The sequence below is a fragment of the Diplotaxodon limnothrissa genome, linkage group LG20 (genome assembly GCF_057381915.1).
Source record: "Diplotaxodon limnothrissa isolate DT_005_m linkage group LG20, D_limnothrissa_male_GT1.1, whole genome shotgun sequence".
In the NCBI taxonomy this organism is placed as follows: domain Eukaryota; kingdom Metazoa; phylum Chordata; class Actinopteri; order Cichliformes; family Cichlidae; genus Diplotaxodon; species Diplotaxodon limnothrissa.
Genome location: NC_140615.1, coordinates 12,002,726 through 12,022,315, shown reverse-complemented (window position 1 = coordinate 12,022,315; position 19,590 = coordinate 12,002,726). Strand labels below are relative to the sequence as shown.

The following is a 19,590-nucleotide window of genomic DNA, read 5'->3' as shown; positions in this document are numbered from 1 at the left end:
ATGGTACTACTCACTCAGCAGGAGTGATGATTTTAATTAACAAATTTGCAGGGAAGGTTATTGATCATAAAAGCGATGGAATGGGACATTGGATCATGGTGTTGATAGAAGTCTGTGAACAGAAAATTATTCTTATCAACGTGAATGGATACAATAACAGGTCTCTAAATAGAAACATGATGTCAAACTTAAGTAAATTAATTGCAAACTGGAGTAATGAGGATGGCTAGTTCTACCCAGGTAATAACTGGAGGCAATTTTAACCTGGCACCAACAACCTGGGCTCGAACTGGCAATCTTCCGATTACAAGACGAACTGCCAACTCTTGAGCCACAATCGCCCATATGAGTAGTACAAGCCAGATTGTTTTATTTAGCAAAACTGATTAATAGTTAAATATTATTGTTGAGGGGCACAGACAGGACTCTGCACGCACACACATTTAAAAAAATTGCGTCAACAAAAGGGCACTTTGGGCACCTACCAGGAAAGGGACAGGTGTTCAAGCCCCCCCTTTGCATGTGTCAAAGTATATTTTAAATATTTATTCAATTCTTTTCCAAACCCCAGCAGCTTTCTGTTCTAAGTTTTGAGTCTCTACTAAAATAAAAATAAAAGCACTCTAAGTTCTTTGTTTTTATTCAATAAGCAGCAAAGCTATATACTATTTTTGTGAACTGTGACTTTCCCCTGTTAACCTTTGATCACCCCCTCACCTGTATGTCATCATCCACATGTGTCTTATCAGTTTGCATTTGCCTTTCCTCACTGTTTTGAGTCAAAAACTTAACCAGCCTAAACATTTGGACTGTTTTTGTTGTAACCCACAAAAATCCCTTTTGCCCAGAATGCAATACCACCAGGTGTCTATCCTGTGCTGGCACTTTTAAATTTAAGCCAGAGATCAAAAGCCCTGTGTCCTATGATAACTTGGCCATAGTACATGTCAGTCTGTCATAAATTCTGCTGTAATCTTGCTCTTCTTTTTTCACCTCATTATATGACTCTATCTCAGTTATAAACCCCAGTGTGGTTCATTATGGTTTCATCCTGTGCAGATAGTAGGCTACATATGAACTAAAAATGTTAATGATGATGCTCATGATACTCCCCTGTGCCAGTGAAAACTCGATTTGATGTCTTTTGTTGTCTTTTCTTTGGCTACACTGCAAAGAATGTTAGTGATCCAGTTTGATGGAGTTGGAATAACAGCTCCCTCTGGTGTCTGTAGTATGAATAAATTCAGCAATCACTCATTTTGAGGCATGTACTCCACTCTGAGAAGAAAGCGTTTAATGTAGTTTTCTTTGACAAATATTATATGTTAACTTCTCTATGCTCTACTCTGCCGATGACCTTACATCAGCAAGGTGCTTTTAAGCCCCCTCCCCGACCCTCTGTGACTGTAGTTTGGTAAGATGCTAAGATCTTCCGTGCACAAATAGATGTTATATCTGCACTTATAATCAAAAAAGACCTGCATTCCCTCCCTTCTGGCCCACTGTACAGCACTGTAAAAAGTGAAGGAGGGCATGCATTTTGGACTTTTAACTGTATTTTCATTAGTTTTACGCTATTTATAGACATTTAAAATGACACCTGTTTTTCACTATCTATTATTGAAATACAACTTTGTTTTATAATTGCAAGACAGCCTGGGAAATAAGCCACCAGAATTCTTTCTTTAGTTTTTACATTTAATTCTTACAATAAAGATTTGTGATATTATATTATATTATATTATATTATATTATATTATATTATATTATATTATATTTGACCTTGTTGTTTTACACCGGAAGTATTACATACGTTACCAGCGCGTTGTAACTTCCGGTGTGCCATAATACCGCTGCGCATATTTCAGGTTTGTTTGACCATTTCATTCGCTCGGTCAATAATTTTAAAGTTAACTGCATTTATGCTTTCAGTTTTAGATATGCACACGCCTATATGTGTGTAATTGATTAACATTATTGGCAATATGAGTAGTTTCTTTCAACACCATCTTATTAGCTGTTGAAGTTGTTTAGCAGTGATTCCCCATGTTAGCTTTCGCTAACTAACGTTTAGTAGCTAGCTTGTTAGCATCCACCGCTTTAGTCAGCCGATTTAGCAAGAAGTCGCTTTTCGACTGTTGCTCTATGTATATATAAACTTAATATTGGGTATTTTATTTTTGGTGGCGACCTGTACGTGTCTAACTACACTTGGTTGGCGTCTCTGATATATGAAAGTGGTAAAAATGACTGACGGCTGAGCAACACTTGAACTCTCCGACACACTGCACGAGGGCATTAAACAGCGTGTACACAGTGTATGTTATGTCCACCGGCTAAAATTGGAAATCCGCAAGTCTTTCATTGTCTTCCGTTACTTTATTTAATTATTTCAAAAGCCGTAATCTGTTTTTATTAGTAGTTGTCCAAAGCAAAGACGGGGGTGGGATTCTGAAGCGTTGATCCTAATTCAGTTGAATGGTAAATTAAATCAGTAATTAACAAATGGTAAGCCCCTTTCTCTGATTCAAACAAAGCTAAGCTAAGGAGACAGTACTGAACCCTCTGTGTGTTTGTGTTGCAAAGCAGGCGGTGGAGAGCAGACGCCGATGGGGGACGAAAAAGACACCTGGAAAGTTAAAACTCTTGATGAAATCTTACTAGAGAAGAAACGCAGAAAAGAATTACAAGAGAAAACTGATCCGAAACGCCAGAAAAATGTAAAGTATCTAAAAGCTAATATACACTCTATGTTACACATGCATGCTGACACAGAATGCAACAAACAGATTTGTGAATTAATGTCTTAGGTCTCAGTTATTGTCATGTTAGCATTTTTATCTTAAAACCCAGATGTTAATTTAGGATTGGAATATAGAATTTATTAAGAAACATAGCCTAATTAATTTTGTCTAAACATTAGTGAAGTTGCTAAATACAAAAATGTTGTGGTCTTTTTTTGTATGTTAGCCCTCTTGTACTCACTGTCTTCTTGTAGGCTTTAACCCCAAATTCTGGATTTCTTGTCTTGGCCAGTTCTCAAAGGGCCTTGCTTCACAGGCGGATGATCGGGAAGCCAAACGAGACACTCCGGAGGAAGGAGAACTTCGGGATCAAAGAATGGAAATAACAATTCGTAACTCGCCATATGCACGTCAAGACTCAATGGAGGACAGGTACTTGGAAGTTGGGGGAAATTATGAGTGGGTAAACTGATCCATGACTTTTTCTTCTTTTTTTTAAATGTGGAAATTAGTATACATAACCAGCAGAAGCTACTATAACATACAGCTAGCATGCAGGTTAGCAGCAATAACTTATTACAAAGTTATAAGAGCTTAAAGCTGCTGTATAATGTTAATTCAGGTCACGTTTTTTTGTTGTTGTTGTTGTTGGGCTTTTTTTGTTATTGTGCGGCAAAGCAAATTTGCTGTATCAGTTGGGACAGCACAACAATACAGAGGACACACTAAACATGCAATGCAAAATTACAACATAAGGGCAAAAAATTATGAACATGCAAAATATAGTACAATACAGTACAGAGTACTATAAATAATATAATTAATATAAATAGTAGCAGATTATTGACTTTTAAGTAGTCTGCTATTGCTTATAAGTGGTTATAAAGCCAATTCTGAACAGATTTATTTTATTTTATTTTTTTAGTGGAATGATCCATAAGGGTATTAGACAGATATTGGTTCTGAATTGGTGCAACTCTCCTCACAATGTTTTCTTTGTTTCTTTTAGAGGGGAAGAAGACGAATCACTAGCAATTAAGCCTCCACAGCAAATAGCAAGAAAGGACAAATCTCACCACAGAAAAGAGGAGAAGCGAAAAGATAAAAGACGTCATCGCAGTCACTCAGCTGAAGGAGGTTCAGAGACTCTGCTTCACATGTTTTACAGATACATATTTTTATTTTTAGGGCTGTTTTTTCATGTCTGTTTGTTACTTAAACAGCAGGAAAACATGCACGACTCAAAGATAAAGAAAAAGAGCGCGAAAGCGATCGCAGGAAACGTCACTGGGAAGAGGACAAAGCCCGGCGAGACTGGGAAAGGCAGAAAAGAAGGGAACAGGCCAGAGCTCATTCACGTAGAGAGAGGTGAGCACCAACTTTGGCCAGAAGTAAATAATCTCATGTCAGTTCAGATAATTTCTGATAATTTTGCCTCTTTGATATTGTCAACGCTAACTTGTTTGAAAATCTGTTTTGTTGAACTTTTGTTGATTGCATGTCAGAATGTTAAATCCTGTCAGCGCTAATGTGTTTGATCCTTTAAAAAAACACTAATTTTATATGTGATGTTTTTTTTTTAAATTAAATAAAGACATGAAACATAAATAATTCAAGTTAATACTTAACTACTGTCCATTTAAAGAAACCAAAGAAAGCAGTGACAAGAGTGAACTTTGGATTATCCAAACAGACCTCCAGTGGACTCTGCTGGGTTTTTTTTGGATCACAGGGACCGACTGGAGCAGCTCGAGCGCCAGCGGGAGCGTGACCGAAAGCTCTGGGAACAGCAGAAAGAACAACGAGAGCTAAAAGACCGGGAGAGGAGGGCTGAAGAGAGACGCAAAGAAAGAGGGACTCGACGAGAAGGTCAGTGAGTGTAACTAAACATGGTGTCCTTTCCCAGCTGTGTAATTTCAACACAGAAGAAGAGTCATAATTTTATTCTCATGTAACTGGGGAAGCAAATGTATTTAAGCAAGTAAGCAAATGTCTCAAAATGCTAAACTGTGACTTGATGGATTGGGATTTTTAGACCCTGCAGCCTGTCAGGCAAACCTGCATCAGTGATTACCTAATTAATTTTTCTCATCTAAAGTGCCATCTCGGATGCTACCTGAGGAATATGATGACAAGCCAAAACAAAGTCACCGCAGCCGTAGTCCAGTACGTGTTCCCAGAGAAAGGTCTGATCACAGTGAAACACGGAAAAGCGGATGTGAGTTTTAAATTGTTCTTGTTTTTTTTTTTTTTAATCAATGGTTATTGTTGAGACTATTAAGAGATTATTGTGGCTCCAACGTAACTCATACTAATTTTAATTTTTTTCTTTTCTGCAGCATCAAAAGAAGAGAAGCCTGAGAGCAAGGATCTGCTTGCTGATCTGCAGGATATCAGTGATAATGAAAGGAAGACTAGCACTGCAGAATCCTCCCTGGGTGAGTTAAATTGTAACCTACAGATTTAGCAATTAGCAGATAATAATAATAATAATAATAATAATAATACATTTTATTTATAGGCGCCTTTCAGACCCTCAAGGTCACCTTACAGTAACACGTAAACAATACCATAAAAAACATAAGAAAAATGCATATATAGCAAACATGGTAGATAAAATTTAGACATAAACAGTCATAAAAGTATAAAAGCAAATATAAAAACTGAGCAAGGTAAAAATGGCCTAAGACAGATCAGGTGTATGCAATTCTAAATAGATGAGTTTTGAGTAGTGATTTAAAAGTGGGGAGACAGTGTGTGGTCCGTAGAGCAAGTGGAAGTGCATTCCAAAGTCTCGGGGCAGAACAACTAAAGGCTCTGAGTCCCATGGTAGTCAGGCGAGCAGGTGGAACTGACAGAAGGGAGGCTGAAGAAGAGCGGAGTGTACGAAGGGGTGAGTATGTATGGAGAAGATCGGATAGATATGGAGGAGCAAGGTTATGAAGTGCTTTGAAAGTGAGAAGCAGGATCTTGAAATTGACACGGAGGTGAATTGGGAGCCAATGGAGCTGTTTAAGAACAGGTGTTATATGTTCAGTGGATCTAGTTCTGGAAATAATATGAGCAGCTGTATTTTGAACCAACTGCAATTTATGGAGGGATTTATGAGGTAGACCATAGAGAAGAGAATTACAGTAATCCAGACGAGATGTGACAAGAGCATTGACAAATATGGCGGTACTGTGTAGTGTGAGTGAGGGACGAAGACGGTTATTACGGAGATGAAAGTAGGAAGACCGAGTGATATTTATATGTGCTGTGAAAGACAGAGTGCTATCGAGGATGACACCAAGACTCTTAACCTGAGGGGATGGTGTGACAACAGAGTTATCAATGGATAACGAAAGACTGGTTGGAATTGTAGTCAGTTTTGATCTGGTGCCTATTAAAATGAATTCTGTTTTATTGCCATTAAGTTTAAGAAAGTTAAACTTAATGGATGTCAAAGACTCCACTACAGCAGACGATTAATATTGATAGGGATGTTCGTTGATTGGTCAAACTTGGTAAGACTTCTGATCATCATCAGAAGAATAGGATGACAACAAATATCTACCACAGCTCACTGTGTTAGGAAGGCTCTGTAGATTTGCAATAGGGCTGCACGATTTTGCATAAAATGAGAATCACGATTTTTTGGCTTAGAATTGAGATCACGATTCTCTCACGATTTTCTTTTCCAGTATAAATATTTATTGCACTTATTAACTGCACATCAACTTCGTAACAGTTGAGACTGAACATAAAAACAATAAATAAACATAAAAACAACAAATGTCTCACGTTTTGCTGTTGCCGCAAAATGTCTCACGTTTTGCTGTTTCCGCAAAATGTTGTACTGCTTGAAATTCCGTCTCCACCGTTGCTCAACACTGCGTGTATAGAGCAGGTAGTGCAACAATAGAAAAATAGTTGCGGGACGGCACTGTGTAGCATTTGTCTAGGGTGTTGATCATTTTCCTAAATCCCTCGTTTTGCACAGTGTTGATGGGAGCCATAATCTTTGGTCAGGTGATAAGTGATAGCCTCCGTAATTTCTTTGTGCCTGCGGGAGTTTGACGGGTATAGGGAAGCGCTGAATAAGGTTCCCGTTATTGATGTTTGGGTGGTTGACCGGGACGGATTTTCTCCTGTCACTTTCTCGTCATCCCTGACGTGCTCGCCGTTGTTTTTTCCCTGCTAATTTTAGCATCACACGGCACAGCTTCTGTATCACGTGGTATAAGGCTCCGCCCTTGTCATTTGTTGAGCAGGAAGAGTGAGCGCTTGTTTTCATGCAGATTACGTCCCGGATCAAAATGCGGTACAATCGTGGTCGTCGTCTTTTTTTTTTTTTTTTATATTAATCGTTGTCATTTGGAAATGAGATCGCACATAAGTATGAATCGAGATCGCGATTTTCTAACGATTAATCGTGCAGCCCTAATTTGCAGTTAATTTCCAGTTTTTAAACAGTTTTTTTATCTTTCCTTATTTCATTTAGCATCAGCGTCTGTTTCTGAGGAAGAGGAAGATGAGGAGGAAGATGAAGAAGAGTCCAGCAGCCAGAGTGAGGGTGAAGAAGAAGAAGAGGAGGAATCTGCTTCAGGCTCAGGGCGGTCTGAGCAGAGTGCAGGTACAAATATTTGTGGCCCATACGGTTCTATCACTGCCATCAGATGCTTATCAAAGTGGCTTTCTTCCTCTCAGAAGACGTGAGTGAGGACGAGCAGTCTGGGGAAGATTTTGAACAGGAGAGGGAAAATGGAAATCACATACCTGCAGGTGAGTAAACCTCAGATATCAAAGAGAGTAGAAATCATATTTGGAGAAGTAGAGAGTTGTTTTTTTTTCTTAGCTTTTTATACCCAGCCAGGACTCTAACACTGCAGACTGTGCCTTTAAGAAACAATCGCACCACCATAAGGGCAAAACACAGAAATAGTATGAAATAGTATTCAGGCAAGAATGAAAAAAAAGTTCCTTAAATTAAGCCCTTTACTTTACTTTAGTTTTATATTCGGTAATTAGATTACATCAAGGCATCTGTATAGCTAGATTTTATCAGCCAAATGTTACTGTGCAAAAAATTCAGTACTGTTAAAAATGTACAGGATTTTCACATTTAAGAGAACACATTTTCTGATGGTGTTTTGAAGATGTGTATAGATTTTTTTATTTGATTGTTTTGACCTTATGTCACTAAATTAATTACAACATTAGCATGGCAAAAGAAAAGAATCTTTAAAGTCATCATTTTTAACTCAAACTATGGCTGTTTTTTGTTTTTAACTACTGTGCTTTAGTAATGATGCAAAATAAATACTCTCTGTAGCACATTCATAAATGACTAAACTTCTGATAAAAACTCCCCTCGATCACAATCTACACAACATTATCGCCACAAGCTAAAAATGGAAAAGTCATCAGCATCACTAATGAGGCACGTTTTGGTGGCTGATGGGTCACACCTCAGGTGTGTGTGACTGTGCTGTGGATGTTCCTCTCATATCTGAGAAGTTTGCTGAATGAGCATTTGTGTACAAATCACACATTGTTTGGAGTTTATTCATCTGAAAATTCCAGTAATTTAAATTTTCTGACATAATTTTGAGAGATCTTATCTTAATTTCATGGAAAACGAATATTGTACATATTGGAATGTCTTCTTGATTGCTCCATCACATGGCTGTTTTTGTGCAGAGTTGGGATTCTTGTCCTGCTTTTGGACAGCTTTTCCTGTGCTGTGTCACATTTATGAACCATGTTACTGGGAAACTATTCTTTATCTCATCCAACCGATGAGCGAAGTGGGTGTTGTCTTGCTATCCCTAAATGATTCCCCAAAATTGCTGCTACTCCTAAAGTAGAGGTTCCCAAAGTGTGGGGCGCAGAGCCATTGCGGGGGGGGGGGCAGTATGAAAAGAAAGGGGAAAAAAATGAATGCTTGGATGAATGCTTCCAAGCCAAAGACTAGAAAATATGATGAAGCATATCTTCCCTTTGGCTTTACATGCAAAAGTGCCAAGGTAGGTCTCCCCTGCAGAGTTTGTTTTCCTTACAGACAAACAGTATCCCACATTCTTGATTTTTAGTTCACAAACACTTCTTATAATGACTAACTGCTCCTGAAATTTTGGCGATGTTAGCTGTTTATACAGTAAAGTTACAGTGGGATACAAATAATATCAGGCTGATCCTGCCACCATTTGTTCCCCCGGTTCAAATCACGGACAAACAGTATCCCGCAGCTGTTTGTTTTTGAACCCATTTTGCACATAGAGGCATTTTTTTTGAAAAATGTATTGATAGCAATGTTGAATATTATTACACAGAAAAACAACTACATGTAAAATTACGCCGTGACGTCTCTGCCTTTCTAAATGGAGGGACAGTAACTGCGTGTGTATATGTAAGCGTGTAAAAACTGAAGATAGTCAGATTAACAGTAGCAGTATTTTGTCTATCTGTTATTGTAGAAATTCATCTCATGTAAACAATAACATGGCGCACAGCGTGACGTCAAAAAAGGCACACACCTTTGATGTTGCGTGACAAACTCCGTATTCCTCATCCACACGTAAACGCAAAAACAGAGTTTTCGAAAATCTCCAACCTGGCAGGAGTTTTTCAAAATCTTGTAAAACAAGATTTTGTAATACATTACAATTTAAATTGTAATGTATTCATTTAAAATGCATACCTTATTTATTAGGGGTGCAACGATACACAAAATTCACGGTTCGGTTCGATACTTTGGTGTCACGGTTCGATATTTTTTCGATACAAAAAAAAATGTTCATGCCTTTTTAATTTGTCATTTATTAAAATTATAAATATATATTTTAACACAAAAGTACAGTTTTTAAATTTAACCCTAACCCTTGTGCGTGTTGTTTTTTAGCTCGTCATATTGCAGCCACAGAAATTATTTTGTCCATGAAACCATAAAGCTGCACTTTCTTTTTGCCTTATAGTCTGATTTGTCATAACTTCTCCGTTTTGTGGTAAGCTTTTCTTTGGCTGTCACTTCTTCACCCTGACCTGTCTTATTTGGCTCAGCAGAACTAAAATATATATCTGTCTGTGAAGGTTCTCAATCATCCAGGTCATCGTAGTGAAATATATATCCTGCCGCACTCACATAAGCTCAGCGATTCTCTGCGCGATCAACCTCTCACATGTTTAAGCTGCGGGAGATTTCACTTGTCATGTTTGCATAGTAAGCTAACAATTAATAAGACGATGTCAGAGGAATTGGTGCGCAAATTATCATCACTCACAGATCAGTGCTGTCGCTCTCTATACACAGTTCGCGCGATTGCAAAGTGAAAGCAAAAAAACAAGCGCAAATTCAAACACGATTTCAATATGTCACATATTGACAGTGGCTCACCCAATGACATAATTACCCAGCTACATTTCTGAAAGAATGCAAAAGCATTGACATATATTTTTCCTTCCTACAATAGCCCGACAGGCAGGGCAGAGATAGCCCCGGGACATCGGGCTAGCGATATTGCGAGCCCTGTATCTGATTGAGGAATCACTCATCTTTGGAAAAGAGAGTTTATCCGCTTCTTCTGGGCTATATTCTCAGCAGCATAAGGAGAATCCTGTGCTAACAGCTGTCTAAATGACTCGGCTAAAGTTTGTAGCATGCATGCTTGTTGTTTTTGTCTTTGCACTAGGATGATGTCGGTGTAAATGTGCAGTCATATTCGTTGTGTTCCCACTAGTGCTTTCAGGTTAATCTCGTTGAAATAACCTTAACGCCACAACACGGCAAATCTCCGTTAACGAGCTACCCTATACAGAGGGGCTAGACGGCCAACACGTTAACGAGCTAACTGCGCTAACACACTAGCTCCCACCCATGTAATTGAGCATTGCATGGCACATCCAACATACTGTTTTACTTTAGTCCATGACTCGCTTACCTTCAGGGTCATACGTCACATGAAAACCAAAATAATTCCAAACGCCAGATCTGAATGAGGGTGGGGAGGTCCACTTCTGTCTCGCTAGCTTGCCCTGCGCTCTTCCTTCTGACCATGCTGTCTGTGTTGAGTGCTCAGTGAATCTGCGTTCGACTACTCCGCCTAGGCTGCACTCTCGAGCCTAGGCGGAGTAGTCAAATGCAGATTCACTGAGCGCTCAACACAGACAGCATCGTCAGAAGGAAAGTTGATAAAATAAATTACAAATTTTGTATTGTTCTTTTTTTTTTCTCCCCTTTGGTTTTCTTTCTTTCTCTCCCCCTCTTTCTTTCATTCTTTCCCCCTGTCCTATCCCACAGTCATGTCTGTCCCGTTTGCAACTGAAAATAAAATAAATTCATAATTATAATAAAGGTCAATCAAATGGACCAATATGATGATCCACTTAAAATAAATCCTCTTGGCATCTTTCTTGGCCTCAAGACAACAATTCTGATGGCTATAGATCCAAACGGGACACAAAAAAAAAAAAATTGTATTGTTCGATACATATGCGTACCGAACCGAAAGCACTGTATCGAACGGTTCAATATCGATACGAATATCGTTGCACCCCTATTATTTATAACATGTAACCGTTTACCACACAGTACCAGAGTCCCGTTTTGACCATGACTCAGAAGAGAGTGGTGAGGACATGGAGGAGGAGGAGGAGGAGGAAGATGAGGAGGAAGAAGAAGCAGGAGAGGGGGAACCCACCCCTCACTCTCAAACTCATTCCCGTTCAGCCACTCCAGAAGGGAACTACATCCCAGAGTCTCCCCCAGTCTCACCTGTGGAGCTGAAGAAGGAGCTGCCCAAATATCTGCCGGCTTTTCAGGTTAGGGTCACAAATGTTGCGCATCATCCATATGAGCGCAAATTATGGATGTATGTTATTATTTTTGGCCCATTTTCTGTATGTTATAATCTTGACTTGCATTTTGTGTTCAGGGTTGCCGCAGTGTTGAGGAATTTCAGTGTTTGAATCGCATAGAGGAGGGAACCTACGGCGTGGTGTACAGAGCCAAGGACAAAAAGACCGGTATGAAAAGAAAGATACTCATCTATTTGCTTTTGTGCTCTTCAGCTGGGTTTATTGTTTTTAGTAAAACTGACTATAGTATCATGTTCACAGATGAGATTGTTGCGCTGAAAAGGCTGAAGATGGAGAAGGAGAAGGAGGGCTTTCCCATCACATCTTTAAGAGAAATCAATACAATTCTCAAAGCTCAACATCCAAACATTGTCACAGTAAGGGTAAGAAAACATTTTGATATTTGCTTAGCGATTAACATTTCACCATTTACAGCTTCTACTAATGATTTGTACATACAACTAATCCTTTCCTATCAGGAAATAGTTGTTGGAAGCAATATGGACAAGATCTACATTGTGATGAACTATGTAGAACATGATCTGAAGAGTCTGATGGAAACAATGAAGCAGCCCTTCCTGCCAGGTAGAATGGATACATTGCTTGAATCCATTTTCGTGTATGTCTGTGTGAGAGAAAGGTTGAAAAAAGATCTTCTGACTTCAGTAGAATGTAAGATCTCATAGATGTTTCTTTGCTTCTGGGTTTACCTCTGAAGGTAGTTAACTGTACAATGTGCCACCTTCTCTTCCAGGAGAAGTAAAGACTCTGATGATTCAGTTGCTCCGAGGAGTCCGACACCTCCACGATAATTGGATTCTTCACCGTGATCTGAAGACGTCCAATTTGCTGCTGAGCCACAAGGGTATTCTCAAGGTATACCAGGAGAGCAATTCTAACTCTGAGGGACTAATGGTGTGGTAACGTTAGGCTACGTTCACACTGCAGGCGAAAGCGCATCAAGTCCGACTTTTTTGACCCTGTGCGACCTATATCCGATCATGGTATGACAGTGTGAACAGCACAAATCCAACATTTTAAAAACCGATCTGGGTCACTTTCGTATGTGGTACTGAATCAGATACATATCTGATGTTTTAGAACGCAACTGCTGTTTGAATGGTCAGGTCGCATTAAATCAGTCTTTTACGTCACTGACACAAGACAGACGCCAATTATCAGCGCCGGAAAAGCGCCCGAGAAGACATCGTGAACGCTTCTTGGCCATCCAGTGAAACTGTTGGGAAGACGATGTTGGAGAAACGTGAACATGTTATTTGTACTGTATAATCTGCAGATTCTGACAGAAATCAGCAACTATCCTTTGAAGCACCGCTCCTCTCTAAAACAGCAATAAGGATCATTATTAGGCCATATGTAAATAACAAAATAACTTTATAACTTAAAGCAAAATTCTAAATGTAAAGTCAGAAACAAGTCTTTATATTAAGGGCCATCAGTCAAACAATACTGTTTGCTCTGGGTCTAAATAGAGCGCGTTGTGTGTGACGTCTTCTTTTGCACATGCTTTGAGGGTTCACACTAGAGTGCGTTTGCTGTCGCATTTTATTTGTAGTGTCAACAAGCAGACAAAAAAAATCGGATTTGATCAAAAAAATCGGAATTGACCTGCAGTGTGAACGAAACCTGAGACACTGATAGTTGGTTTATCACTAGTCTTCATTAAGAACAGTCACTAGATGACAACACTTAAAAGTCCTGGTTTGACTCTTAAATACTGTCTCACTTTTTTTACATTTTTTTTTATCTTTCACATTTGTTTTTAAAGCATAGTAATGGAGGAAATCCAAAAGGTGATTTCATTAATCTGTCTTTCCAACAAGCTAGCAGCGTGAACACAGTTGCATAAACAACACATGATTAGTAGAATTCAATTAGAGCATGAATTTCTGGCAAAGTGTAGTGAAGACTGGGTCCATGTGTAAATAAACAAAATTTTTACAGACACTTGTTGGTGTGAATTTTATGCAAATTGGCAGTAGATAATGTGAATTACACTCGATTGTGTAATTTTTTTTCAAATTGAATATGACTCCCTGCTGCCAGGATTTGCAGTCATTTGATTTCTTCTTTAATGGTCAGATGATTTTGATATAAACATCTTTAATGCTGAAATACTGTTATTTAGCCCAAACTAGAGCATTTCAAAGGTCTCCTCATCCGTCTTGGATTGTAGATTGGTGACTTTGGTTTGGCCCGGGAGTACGGTTCCCCCCTGAAGCCTTACACCCCGGTGGTGGTTACCCTGTGGTACAGATCGCCTGAGCTGCTGCTTGGAGCCAAGGTGAGAATTCAAATTCACACACTGCAGGAGTCTGATGAATCCTGAATACAATAGCTGAAACTACAGACAGTAAAGTGATGGCCTTTCATAGATAATAGTTACATCATCCTGACTGATTGTTTTACACAAAGGCATATCTCTCCAATAGAAGACAACATCTGTTGAGCATTTGGCTTGTAACACACCAAATACCACAAAATGCTATTAGAGTTTTACATTGCATGATTTATGCCGTCAGACGGCAGAGGCCTAGCGACCCATCAGTGTGCATCCACTTTCACATAAACTCCAGGAGGAACGTGCCAGGCAGACAGTCTACTTTATGTTTCTGTGGACTGCCACTGTGTTTGTTCTTCTCTCCGCAGGAATACTCCACAGCTGTGGACATGTGGTCAGTGGGCTGCATATTTGGCGAGCTTCTCACCCAGAAGCCTCTCTTCCCTGGAAAATCTGAAATTGACCAAATTAACAAGATTTTCAAGGTAAATGCTTTCATTTGTGCTTATAAAAGGTGGGGTATTGTCACTATAAATATTAAAGCTTTTCTTTTTACTGCTTGTAAGGTTTTCTGTCAGAGTGCAGTTCTGCAGTGAACCACAGGGTGGAGCTGCTGGTAGCTGTCACCCCAGATGATGTTGTTATACCTTACACTAAATGATCTAAATTAGGCATAACAGCAATATGAAGCGATGTTACCTGGGCCTCCCATGTTGTTGTTACCAGTGATCAGTTTTGAAATGCACCAAGGACTGGCTACTTGCCACTTCTGCAGTTAATGAGCACATCAGCCAAACTGGGAATCTCTCGTGTCCACTTTTTGTTTTTGTTTTGTTTTTTTGGGGGAGTGGACTAAAAGTATTTCTGCTGACTTGTCTGTGTTGACTCTAGGATCTAGGGTCGCCCAGCGAGAAGATCTGGCCCGGCTACAGCGAGCTGCCCGCTGTGAAGAAGATGACTTTCACAGAATACCCCTACAACAACCTGCGAAAGCGCTTTGGAGCACTGCTGTCAGACCAAGGCTTTGACCTCATGAACAAGTAGGATTTTTAGAGACTTTTTTTTACTCTTGCATAAGAAACATAACTCCTTTCACTGCACTGCAGTCAGGTTGTAGTATTGCAGCTATTGTCTGTTTTCATGTGTCTGTAGATTCTGTGTTTTCAAAAGATACTAAAGAGGTTATAAACCATAAAGACACCATTTGAAAAGAAAGGTCAAATACATTATAAATTAGCCATTTTTAAGGAATAGAGAATAAGTCCCATAGACTTGTGTAAATATTTGATGGCAAATTTTCAGTGTTGAGAGAACACATATCACTGGTATACAGTGATGAAGAGCATGTATTAGGTAACAATCAGCATGGCTCCTGCAGTGGAAATTGCCTTACTTGGACGAACCCTTTTCTACCCTGTCAAATTCTGTTACTCTTTCCACAGCTTTTTATTTAGTCGGTGCACTTCTGGCAAGCTTTCTTAAAACATGACAGCAGTAGTGGATATATCCCAGCAGGAGTCCAGTTCCATCCCCCTTGTTCCGTTTCACACACACGCACTCACCATGGTGACGCTCCACAGTACAGGAAAATGTTTTAGAAAACACACATTTAATAGGGAAAATCAGTGATGGCTTCATAATTCTTTCTCTCACATTCCAAAGATCAGCATTGTTCTGCACTGCGCAGATGAGCTTCTCAACTCTCCTCTCAGGTCTTTAACCAGCCACAGAAACTTTTCTCTACACCTGTAAATGACAAAACCATGCTGGTCAGCTAGCTCCCAGCTGCAGAGGATGGTAACAACATGTTTGCTGTGCTGCTGTGTGAGGAACCACAATTTGGTGGAAATTTGGTTCATTTCCAAAATTGCTGAAACTTCAGCTGTCAGTGTACAACACGTAGGGAAGTGCTGTTAGAAAAGCTTCACAACGGAGCAGTACAGAGAAACTTTGGAGGTGTATCTGGCAGGTTGACATTGCAGAGCAATGGTTTTTTTGGTTGTTGTTTGCAATATCACACCTCTCCTGTGTGTGAAAGCATTTGAAGACCCAGATTCAGTGTCTAACTGAAGGAGGTTTCAATTCACAACTCTTTAACCTGTTATACGTTTACCATTTCAACATGTAGTAGTTAAGAGATCCCAATTTTAATCCTCCTAGAGAGCCAGAATCCTGCCTGTTTTCTGTCCTGTTTCTATCCTGTTAGATAATGAGTTTCCATTACCTGGTGTCCCGTGCATAAATAGGATCGTAGTCCTCAAATGAAAAGCAGCTGGGTCCTCAGTCAAGAAAAGGAACAAGCTTACAGGACAGGAAGAGTGCACATTTTTGTAATTCCATAACAAAATGGTGCATTGGACACAAGTAGCAGGTTTTGTCTTATGTTGCTAGTATAGTGCTCTTGTCTTCTAGACCTGGTGTCTGTCTAATCCCAGCCATTAATCCTCCTGTAGATATCCTCTCACGTTAAATTAGAGATCATTTGTTTTGTAAAATCTTTTATGTTTAATGTCTGCACTCACTTACGGAGGGTTCCCCTCAGACACAGTCTGAGTCTGTGTTGCTCCTGTCATGTATAATTACGACTGTTTGCAGAAACTCTCTGGCCTTTGGCATCAGCACCACACCTTGTGTTCAGACTGTGTCACTACAGGGCCTGTTATACACTGTTATACACTAAACACTAAACATTTTTGTTCTTTGACTATGTAAGAGTAACTTTGCAGAATAATCAGAGTGATCCTTGTTAATATTATTTGGGGACGTTGAAGATTAGGTGGGTAGTCCTTCTGTAGACAACCACATTGTGAATATGAATTTTTTGACATCATTTAGAGTAGAAAAAGTAGGGAAAACAACGGTGAAATGGAGCTTTTCGAGCATTTTGATGCCAGTTATATGCCAGCGTTACTCAGTGTGACTGTGACCCAATAAAGTAAAAGTCAGCTGGCACATGTGTAATCTTCAAATGTTCGCATCAGACACAACCATCAGCAGGACTTTGATTACACAGAAAGATCGCACAGAAAGATCGCTCCTTCATGGTTAATCCTACCTACAGAGCCCTGATTGGTTTTCCAACTGTGGAACTGGCCTTCATTGAGCTAAAAGGCAGACCCGTTTGAATAGCAGAGAAAAAAAAAACCTGAGGTGAGAGCAGGTCTGGCAGTTTTGTCCACACAAGAAGCCTGAGTTCTCCGAGGCAGTTTGGCATCTCTGATGAAACGCTGCTAAAACATAAGTTTAAAATTATTATTGATTGTTTTCCAGGTTCCTCACCTACTGCCCCAGTAAGAGGATTTCATCAGATGAGGCTCTCAAACATGAGTACTTCAGGGAGTCTCCTCTCCCCATTGACTCCTCGATGTTCCCCACCTGGCCGGCTAAGAGCGAGCAGCAGAGGGTGAAGCGAGGCACCAGTCCTCGTCCACCCGAGGGAGGCCTGGGCTACAGTCACCTGGTAAGAGCATTAGGCCTGACTTTTCTCCATTACACACAGCTACCAGGCTTTCTGAACGCTGCCTGTGTTAAATAGATTACAGACCTACAGGCTTCTGCTTTGTGTCCGCGTATTTCCTCCTCGTGTTTTCCATGATGAGCACTTTTTAGTTCCTAATGTTTTCAGCAGTGGTCCGGCTCACCCAGCAGCTTAAGGCCACTACTGAGATTTTTCAGTGGAATTAAGTGTTGGTATTTGCTGCCTTACACGCCAATTAGACCATGACAAGTGTATTTTTGTCTCACTTTTCTTCTCGTCAGGGTGGAAAAAAAAGCTTGAGCTTGTGATTAAGTATTTGGAGTGTTAATAATAATAGTCTTAATACAAACTGTTAGTTGTAATCAAATCCGTCATTAAATTCAGGTTAGGGGTTTCCAAAGGTAACTAGAGTCATAAAATAATATTGGTCAGTTTTGTAATAAGCATGTAAGAAGTGCAAGATTTCAAAAGTTTTTGTTAATATTACAAGTTGTGAATGTTTCCATTGTCTCTGTAGGGCGATGATGACCTGAGAGATACTGGCTTCCACTTGACAACCAGCTATCAGGGGGCATCTGCAGTCGGTCCAGGATTCAGCCTCAAGTTCTGAGCCTCAAGCTTCAGGACGCCCAGCTGGAAAACAGGAAAAGATCCAGCAAAGACTCGTGGGACTTCTTGTTTTGTTTTGTTTTTTGTTTGGAACCGGATCGTATCACTGGTTTACAGCTTTAGAGCAGATCAGTATCTGATCATTTACAACTGTTACCACATAGTCAAGACTGTCTCACAGCAAGACTGATGGCTCAAACCTGTTGAATTTCCACTCTTCCTGTTTGGGTTTTTTTTTTTTTTTTTAAATATTAAGCCATTTAACTAACTGAAATGTGACCTTTGTAGCTCTTAAAGAGGAGAAACAACCATAAATCTATTCGAAAGTGTTTCTCTCATGTTTGACTTTTATTTTCCCTTTTATATTTCATGAGAGAGGACCAGGTTTTATAAATGGTTGGTATTTCCTGGCTGCCTGAGCTACTGTATAATGATGCAGCATTTGCTGTGTGTTCCATCCAGCATAATGTTAAAATTTAAATGGGAATGTCAGCTCTCCTGATGACAGGGAACTGATGTTTTTGCTAGAAATAAAGTTTGAAACTTTGTTTTGTCTGCCTTTTTTCCCATATTTATAAACTCTGTCAAAGCTATGCAAACACAACCGCACACTGCCAAAGGAGGGGGAAAAAAATGAAGGGAAGTCGAGCCTGAAAGAAATGCAGCCTTCAAACCAGCTTGGTAGCTGCTGTCCAAAAGTGATGTCATTCCTTGTGCTGCACCACTTTGTCTCAGTACTTTGTTCTTTCAGGGGGAAAAAAAGGCCCCGGCTTGCTTTGCTTTTGTTTTTAAATGACTCTGACTTCAGAATGAAACCAATAAATTCTTTGATTTCGAGCCAAAGAAAAATAAACAGTGCAGCTCGGGTCCCTGCAGGACTGGAACAGGTACTGAAAAAAGGCCCCTCCTGTCCTGGGGCTCGCAGAGCCAGCACTAAATGGAAATATTCATTAATCAATTTTATCTATCCCCTGGACCCACCGTAGGCCTTTCTGCAGATTATTACACCTGATGTGTTGAATAAGCTTGGACAGAGAGCTGCGAGTGGAACTGACTGCTCAGTCCCTGGAGGCAGACTATTGGCCTCAGCGTGCGACTAGTAAAGTAAGCTAGACGTCTGAGGTGTTCCATATGCGGTTTAAGGTCCAAATGGTTCCAAAGGCTGTAGACAACATTGTTTATTCTGGCTTTAGTAGCTTACTTGGGGCAGTGTGTAAATTATTTGAATGCTATGCATCTAAAGCAAGGGCTTCTGTAAGTTTTTCAGGTCCATTTAAAAAAAAAAAAAAAAAAAGACATTTGGGACATTTTGTAGAAGGCTATGGTGAGTTCTCCCAACAGTACTAATATCTTCTGGGTTTCTGTGCAACTAATTAGTCCCTATTTTTCAGAGGAATCCCGTGGGTGGCCTTGGACTCCTTCAGCTGCCTTAGCTGAAAGAGCTTTGAAGAAGTCCAGGCTTGATGAATCCAGACTGACGTCATCGTCCCGAACAGCTGATGAGAGCTGCACAGAACTTTCATCACCAAATAAAATGCAAACCACAGCATCTGCCACAAACAGCTTTTTACAGTCAGGTAGTGTTTTCCACAAAAAAATGTAAAAAATATCTGTCACAGAGC

The 19,590-nt window shown here is 39.8% G+C and overlaps 1 protein-coding gene across 2 annotated transcripts; it reads left to right on the top strand.

The window, feature by feature from the left end:
* Positions 1 to 1,849: 1,849 nt before the first annotated feature.
* cdk11b (cyclin dependent kinase 11B) lies at positions 1,850 to 18,430 on the top strand. Of its 2 annotated transcripts, none has more exons than XM_085344093.1 (20): positions 1,850 to 1,868; positions 2,590 to 2,720; positions 3,037 to 3,176; positions 3,754 to 3,881; positions 3,968 to 4,112; positions 4,477 to 4,613; positions 4,843 to 4,962; positions 5,084 to 5,182; positions 7,228 to 7,359; positions 7,434 to 7,508; positions 11,314 to 11,543; positions 11,657 to 11,747; positions 11,841 to 11,962; positions 12,059 to 12,164; positions 12,334 to 12,455; positions 13,777 to 13,884; positions 14,250 to 14,366; positions 14,773 to 14,921; positions 17,152 to 17,341; positions 17,877 to 18,430. In XM_085344093.1, the coding sequence occupies exons 2-20, from the start codon at positions 2,610 to 2,612 to the stop codon at positions 17,967 to 17,969; spliced, it is 2,415 nt and encodes an 804-aa protein (XP_085200219.1). In that variant the 5' UTR covers positions 1,850 to 1,868; positions 2,590 to 2,609; the 3' UTR covers positions 17,970 to 18,430. The 2 variants fall into 2 exon arrangements, with proteins under 2 accessions (XP_085200219.1, XP_085200218.1); XM_085344092.1 differs by having other exon boundaries at positions 4,438 to 4,613.
* The last annotated feature ends 1,160 nt before the right edge of the window (positions 18,431 to 19,590 follow it).

Bases quoted from the DNA above. Each gene is read 5' to 3' on its own strand.
- cdk11b (XM_085344092.1), top strand. From the start codon at position 2,610: ATGGGGGACGAAAAAGACACCTGGAAAGTTAAAACTCTTGATGAAATC. The intron at 4,963-5,083 runs GTGAGTTTTAAA...TCTTTTCTGCAG, and splicing joins TGAAACACGGAAAAGCGGAT to CATCAAAAGAAGAGAAGCCT. The intron at 12,165-12,333 runs GTAGAATGGATA...CTTCTCTTCCAG, and splicing joins GAAGCAGCCCTTCCTGCCAG to GAGAAGTAAAGACTCTGATG.